Here is a 7942-nt window from a genome sequence, read left to right as displayed (position 1 = left end):
CCGCCCTGCCCCCGCCCCCATGGCTTGCTGCTGAGACAGGGAAGAGCTGGGAGGAGACAAGTCCATGGGCACAGCCCAATCCTTCCCCACCCCCATTTCCTAATAGGCTGGAACTGGCACTGAGGAGTGACTGAGGCTGCTGGCCCGGGTGCCTGGCTCGTACAAGCAACTGGTAAACAAAGCAATGCAGTGGAGTTGCAGGCACACCCCTGCCCAGTCACCAGCCATGGTTTTCCAGCCGGCCTTGCACCTGTCCCAGCTGGCCACGACAACCCCTATCCCCACCAATCCCTGGGCAGACAGTCACAAACAACCACCCTCCCCAGGTGTCACAAGCACCTGCTGAACACTCCCCTCTGCAGTGGGGAAAAGAGAGACTGGCAGTGCAGGGGGGTGGGCAGAAGAAAGTAGCATTTAGCCCAGGCAAAGCTTTTGTTGGCCCATGTAGGGCATCGTCTCTATGTCTGCCTGCCTGGGACTTCCCGATGGCATCAGAGCTGTAGTGCCCACTTCGGCATCCTGTGCTCTGGATCCTGGAACTCAAAGTACACCCACGAGACTTTCTTCAGGTGTGAAAATCATCTGGCCCAACAGGCCAGAGGAGTGACACAGGATAAGTCCATGAGCTGGATGAACAGCATGGGGCTGGCTCTGTGGGCTGGATTGGGCCCATGGCTCCCCCTGCTCCCCCCCGTGCCAAATACAGCGCCCAGACTGGGACTGGGAATGTGGGACATGAGTTGCACGCGGTGCCCACTCCAGCTGGTCTGGGGTGGATGCTGTGTTGAGCAGAGGTCCCAGACCAGTCAGAGTGGACGCTGGATCTGCGATGCGGGGGACCTGTGGACCACCCCCATCCCTGCATGCTGAACCCAGTACCAGCTCTGGCTGCTCTAGGACTTGTGCTGCACACAGTGTCCACTCCAGGCCAGCTGGCACAGATGCCATGTGTGGCTTGTGTCCTGGACCAGCCAGAGCAGGTACTACAGGCACTGAATCTGCCATGTGGTGGGTCCTGGACTGGCCCTGAGTGGGGCCAGCATTTGGGGTAAGATGATGAGGCTCTGCGGGCTGTATCTTTGACAGGTCTCTGTTGGCTGGCTGGGCAAGGTTCACAGGAGCGTCCGCAACCCCAGCCTGGTGCCCATGATAACCCAGGGGGAGTTGGCCCATGAGGCTTCCAGCATCAGGGTGGACGAAGTAACAGACCCCCACATGACAGTCCTGGACCCAGTGTACCTGCTTCTCCCCTGGCTCATGAAGCCTCATGCCGGGCACTCTCACCTGGCTGGAGACCCATAGTAAAGCCAAGAGCGTGATCAAGTTTGCAGACAGGCTCACTCAGGTGCGTGACTCTTACCTCAAGGCAGGGTAGATTTGCACCTTATAGATTAACTGAATCAGAGATAAGCTGTCATAAGCAGAGGGCTTACTTCATCTGATGCTGTGAAGGGACTGCAGGAAGCAGAGCTGCTAAATAGAAAGTAGTGACTAGGACACAACAGAAAGGGAAGGGAGGTGGGGGCACTGCTGAGAGAGGCAGGGTGGGTAGGCAGGAGAAAAAAAAAAACCCTTTGAGGGACACAGGACTTGTAAAAACATATCCAGGTAATGGGATCAGAATCTGTGATCTTGGTTAGACCAAATTTAACACACTCCAGTCTGTGGATGATTTCTTGTCCTCCAATTTCCCATTGAAGTTCACTTTTAAAGTTTCGTTATCTACGAACAGCTACCCTGAGGTCCGCGATAGAGGGTCCAGGGGGGTTAAAGCATTCTGCCAGAGGCTTGTCTCCTTGTGGCATTTATGTCGGATCAGTGTTTGTTCTTACAGAAGGTTGGCCCCGTCTGTCCAGTGTTGGCAGCAGAGGGGCACTGTAAGCAGGTGATGGTAGATATGACCATGGTAAAGGTGCAGGTTAGTGACCCTCAGATGTTATAATAATTCACGTTATTTGGTCCAGTGATAATGTGGGCCGTGTCAAGGAGGGGGCACAACTGGACATCTTGCACTGGAGCAGAGTCTGGTGCCTTGGTGAGGAGTTAGGTAGCATGTTGCTGGAGAGATGCTGTTTGTGGCTGGGGGTTGCCTATGAGCCAGGACAGGTTTGTCCCTCTTGACTACCTTGAGATGGTTGTTGTTTCCAGTGGGGGTTGGAAATCATTAATAATGTGGCTGAGGTGATCAAGCTGGGGGATGTAGGGTCTTTTCCCATTACCTTGATTTGCTTTTACAAGCCCTATGACCCTCAATGGGTTAATGGCTTTATTTTTCTCTCTCCTACCCACCTTGCCTTTCATCACTGCCCCCTCCTTTTTCCTTCCCCCTTCCCTACCTGTTGTATACTAGTCGCTGTTTCCTGTTTAGCAGCTCTGCTTCCTGCAGTCCCTTCATGGCTTCTGATGACATAAACCTGCTGCTTAGGAGATCTTGTGTGATACATCTCTAAGTGAGTTAGTCTAGAAAGGTACATGTCTACCTTGCCTTCTGCCTGACTTCAGACTAATGCAGTGAACCACCTCTCTCTTACCTGAACTTTCAGGACCCTGTGTATATTCACCCTTATTCAAACCTCTGTGATTTAAAAATAAGCCCAGAAATATAATGAATGCAGAATCCTTCACAACTTCTCCACTGTCGCCTAATCCCAGTTATGCTAGAAGTACCACAAAGGAATATTCAGCATTTTCCACTTTCCTGGACATTTGAGAGTGGGGTGGGATAGGGATACTAACCAAACATTTATGAGCCATCAAAAAGCTTTAGGCTGGAGCCTAGCTTCACATCCTGTCTGATTTTTATCTGTACAATTTTATCAGGCACCCACTGGCACTTAAGCAACTAGGACTACTTGTGAAGATGCCTGACTACAGACATCCGTGTCAGAACATGCAAGCTGCGGTGTGTGAGAGCAATGGGAAATAATTCTGATGAAGCCATTTACTGTATCTTTAAAACAGGGAGGCCAGAAGCTGGGAAAGCAGAGTATAAGCAGATCCGTGAGACAGTCCCCGCTCCTAGTCTGCCCTCCGCCTTGGGCCACAAGCTGGGGAGGAATTGTCTGGGCTTCGTTACTGCACGGAGATTGTAGGGAGGTGCCGCGGGCACGTAGCCAAAGTTTGCTCTGCCCCTTGCAAGGTTCTGCGCCAGTTGCCAGAGGACTGATGAGTAAACACTTCCTCCTACCAGCCGTCCCTCCCCTCTTTGACACCTGTAACCTGTGACTGAGCAGTGGCTGGGCTGCACTCGCACACAGCAACCTAAAAAGACCCAAGCCACTGCCTAGACACTAAGGGAGGAATTAGACCAGTGCCTTGGAGCTGTGTAACCCCTTAAGCAGGAGACAGGTTTCCCTTGTACCTCTGAGCCTTCCCTTCCTTCTCTGCCCTGCAGGCCCTGGGGAGATGAGCATTTCATCAGAGCACAAGTCCCTTGGGAAGCAAGTCACAAGCAACCTGCAAACGGTGAGTGGGGCTGGCCCAGGGTCTGTCCTGGGGGGATCAGAGCAGTTTGGGAGAGGAGCAGAAAGCCTTCTGACCTCCTTCTGGCTCTTATGGTGCTTTTTGTCTGCTTGCTGTCCCTGAGCTGCTGGGATCTGCCTGCGCCAGAACAGGGCAAGGGGGTGAAAAGTGTTTTCTGTTGACCCCGCTTAGATCACACTGTTGATTCACAGCATAAGGATTCCTGAGCAGGGACACGAGCTGTGGCAATAACAGCCCTGGAAATGGGCTAACTTGACTTGAACCTAAATCTGTCAGACCCTTAAAGGAATACCTGAGCCTTCCTTGATTGATGACTTCTACACAGTCGAGAATTAAGGCAAAGCTGTGTTGGAGGCCACATCTGCACCGGGTCCCTGGACAGCTGCTCTCCAAGACAACCCCCCAGCCTGTAAGGTGTGAAGCTGCCCTGAAAGTTTCCCCCGTTGCCATTTTCCAGCACACCAGAGACAGCGAGCTCAGGTGAGGGATTGCAGTGGTTTCACCACGTCACTTCTGGGCTTGGCATATGCTGGGCAGGAGTAGGTAGGTGGGACTTGTTCAAGAGCAGCCCTCCTCTCCCGGGCAACAGGGACACAGTGCAGACATTACTTTTGAACATCATTGCCAGAGAGTAGTTTCACTCATTAATGCCAGTGTCAGTGCTCATGCAGCGCCTCTCCTCAGTAGATCTCAAAGAGTTCTTGGAATGACTGTCCCCATTTTACAGATGGGGAATCTGAGGCATAGATCCTGGGAGTGACCTGCCTAAGGTCACCTCACAGGGTAGTGGCAGAACTGGGAATAGAACCCAGTCTGCTGAGTCCCAGTCTGTTGCTGTATTCACTGCTAACTGGTAAATAACTGTCTCTTTGGATCTAACCTTATATCCTGCTTCACGTTTCCCCTGGCTCTGGGTTCAGTCCTGCAAAGTGCTGAGCGCTCAGGGCTTGACCCAGTAAAAACCTTAAGTACTTTAAGCATCTGACTAGCATCACTGAAGCTGATGCTCACATAATCAAGCCCTACCTACCTGTAAACTAAGAGCAAGTGAGCTCCGGTAGAAAGGCTGATCTGTGCCTGGTGATGACTTCCCAGGGGCCAGGTGTGGTCACAGCAGGGTTGTATAATGCATATGACTTGCATTACAGGAATAATAGAGTAAAAAAAACCCTGCTTCTGTCACTAACTTCTCCCCCTGCTTTTGCCGCAGGGAGCACTAAAGAAAGTGACTGTGCACAGAGGGGGAGGCATTGCAGTTTTTTAGTGGCGTCAGGACTGAATGGAGTTGAGAGATCTTGTACTGTTGGAGGGAATGGAAGGAAGTAAAATGAACTGGACATTCAAAGACAGAAGCCAGAAGTGGATCCAAGATTTTACAAGGGGGAGAGAGGGAGCAGTGACTGGTACCTCGAAAGTGGCTGCATCTCCCACTCCCAGCTGCACAGCCTGGCTGGAGTGGGAGAACAGCTCCTTTCACCCCCAGACAAACAGGCCTCCGAGCATGGATGGGAAGGGAGAAGGGAATTCTTACCTTCTTCAGGGACTTAAAAAAGCCTCCAGCTGCTGCTCCTGCTGCATGGTTAGGAAGGAGGATACACCACAGCATTGCTTCTGTTCATAGATTATTTGCGGACCTTTTTTGCAAAGGCAGTGGCAATAGACAACTCCAGTATCCTGCACAAACTCAGATCTGAGTAGCAACTTTCTTCCTCCTGAAATCCCCCTGCCTTTTCAGTTGGATAGACAATTATACTTCGCTTCCTGTCCTTACATATTGCAGTTTTATGATGCCTTGATAAACAGCTTCTGTCTTCTGCCCCAGAAGCAGCTGCATTTCAGTGGTGGGGGATCAGCTTTCTTAGCTCAGCTGTTAAGGTTGTAACAAGATCGTGAAGTAGGTCACCCTCGTTTGGGTTTTTACGAGTAATGTCTCTCACAGCACTAGTTTGGCCTTTTAAGGGAAAACCCTGAGCAAAATGAGCAAGAAAATCAGATTTGAGTGGCTATGACTGTATCAGGCCTGAGGCTCAATGCTTGACACATTTACTCCACAGAAACTTCCCAGTAACAGGGAAGAGAGCTCAGATCTACCTGCTCCCCAAGCACATGCCTCTGTCACTTAAACAAAAGAAGAGTATGGGAAAGGATAGAGGAAAAAAAAGATGGTTCAGCAGTTACAGTGCTCGCCTAGGAATATTCAGTCCTGTTCTCTGCCACCGCCTTTCTGTGTGACCTTTGGCCAGTCACTTAGGTCATGTTTGTACTATCGCTTATGCTTCCAGTGCCGCTCTCCCAGCCCACATGCTTCTGTTCACAGATGCCAAACCCAGCCCTGAGGTGGTGAAGCTGCTTCCCAAGCCACACACATTTGAGCTCTCTGTCTCTGGCATGCTGAAGAGCAACCATGGGGGATACTTTCAGGGGCCACATTCATATAAGCGCACAAGTGCATTTTGTGGCACCTCAAAGACTTTTGAAGCACCACAAAACACACCCCATGCATTTGATTTGGTTCTCTGTGCTGCATATTTACAGCATGGAGCCAGATTTAGATACTGGGAAACCCCAGTTTTTAAAAAAGTGCACTGAAAAAAAGCATTGTGTCCCACCTGAAACTGGAGCCTGGCCAGCCAGAGCCATGGTCCACCTGCCAGCCAGGCTCTGCGTGCCCAGATTGCTGTTGCTGGAGCCCTGGGAGGCTCCCAGGACCCCAGGTAAGGCTGCTGGGGCCAGCCCAGATGCTGGGCACAAATATGTGCCACTGCGATTTGTCCCTGGGGACATGCCCATGCACACTCATCTGCATGCAACCAGGGTAGCTTCACTATTTTGGGGTCTGGTGCATGGAGCAGGAGCACTGAGGCACCCCCTTTAGCCTTTCTATGCTTCAATTCCTCATCTACAAAGTGGGCGTAATAGCCCTTCCCTTGCTTCTGGGGAGGTTGCGAGGATAAGTCCAGGTAAGAGGGTGGATGGCTGAGACACTACAGTAATGTCAGCTCTTCAGTACAGTCCTAGTTAGCTGGTAGCAGGATGTGGCCTCTGACACAAAGACAAGCTGCTCTGAGTCCCTCCAGGAGAGGGCAGAGGCACATCTGCCCCTTTGCCCTGTCATTCTGATCTCCAGCTGCTATTAGGTTTTTTTCCCTTTTCTCCAAGACCCTACCAGCCTATGGTGTGTAACGAGCGTGGTGTTTTTGTCCCTGTACCTGTAGTTGCCGCCGATCGTAGAGCTGAATGTTGGTGGGGAGATGTACATAACAACTCTGAGCACCTTGAAGAAACACCCAGGCTCCAAGCTGGCTGAGATGTTTACGGGCCAGCCCAAGCTCCGGACTGACTCTGAGGGGAGGTACTTCATCGACAGGCCAGGGACCTATTTTAAATACATCTTGGAATATCTCCGTAGTAACCAAGTGCCCACACAATGTGTCCAGGATGTGTATAAGGAGGCCTTGTATTATGACATTGAGCCTCTGATCAAGCAGCTGGAAGATTCCCCGCAGATCTTTGGTGAGCTGGTGGCAAGGAAACAGTTCCTGGCCCGTGTGCCCAGCTACAATGAGAACATTGAGCTGATGATCCGCATCGCCAGGGCGGAGGCAGTCGCTTCCCGTCAGTCTAGTGTCATGGCCTGTGTGGTCAGAACTGAGGAGGATGTGGCCAAGTGTCACGAAGCCCTGAACAGTTTGGACACAGATAAGAAATCGGTGGTGAAGTTCGGCCCCTGGAAAGCAACACCAAGTATTTCTGACCTGCTGGACTGCATCAAAATGGATGTGGAAGCCAAAGGGTACAACGTTTCCATCCAGCCCCACGTTGCAGAGAAAGGCTTCCGGTTCAAATCCTATGACTTTTTCTACAAATTTGTCTTCACATGGTGGTAGCAAAAAGCCACCCCTGGCAAGGATTGTTATTAAAACAAAGAGACTTTAATGCAAACAGCCTTGAATGGTAGCCGAGCAGCATCCTTCCTGCAGAACCATTTGGGAACCATGCTGTGGACTTTCTGCAGATAGAAGAGTAACATGGGCCAGGGGAAGGCTCTCTTGTGATGTCCTCTGCAGAGTTAATGAGGAATCAGGACTCTGTTTTAATGGAAAAGTAATAGAAATGTGATACACTAAAACTCAGATCATTTATATGATCATTTGTATGAAGCATCTGGGTTTTAACTCTAACTTTCAGTCATTTTCTGCCAGCTCTCCTGAGAAGTGACAGGCCTGGCAGAGCCAATACAGATCAAGAATAGGCTAAATTTCAATTAACCTGTGCATTCTCAGCTCCGATGAGGGATGTGTGTTAAAGGTGGGGTAAAGCCCCTGCTTTGTGCTGTCCCAAACCTGAGTGCCATGTGCAGGGCTAGTGCAAATGAGCAGCCAGTTTCATTCCTAAAAGCCCTGAGGGATTAAAACTGCTGTCAGGACCCAGAGCAGGATAGGGATGCACTGTCCTTGCC

The 7942-nt window shown here is 50.9% G+C and overlaps 1 protein-coding gene across 1 annotated transcript in view; it reads left to right on the top strand.

Moving 5' to 3' along the window:
* Positions 1–7736, top strand: part of KCTD14 (potassium channel tetramerization domain containing 14) — a 9909-nt gene extending 2173 nt beyond the window's left edge. The window contains exons 2-3 of the mRNA XM_019525521.1: positions 3395–3465; positions 6699–7736. Coding sequence (XP_019381066.1) covers positions 3395–3465; positions 6699–7370 — 743 coding nt within the window. The 3' untranslated portion in view covers positions 7371–7736. The remainder of the gene's footprint in view (positions 1–3394; positions 3466–6698) is intronic.
* The last annotated feature ends 206 nt before the right edge of the window (positions 7737–7942 follow it).

The sequence above is a fragment of the Gavialis gangeticus genome, unplaced genomic scaffold, assembly GCF_001723915.1.
Source record: "Gavialis gangeticus isolate Ggan-Ray unplaced genomic scaffold, GavGan_comp1, whole genome shotgun sequence".
NCBI lineage: Eukaryota > Metazoa > Chordata > Crocodylia > Gavialidae > Gavialis > Gavialis gangeticus.
Note: the sequence above shows the minus strand (reverse complement) of the source record. Positions and strands in the feature narration are given on the sequence as shown.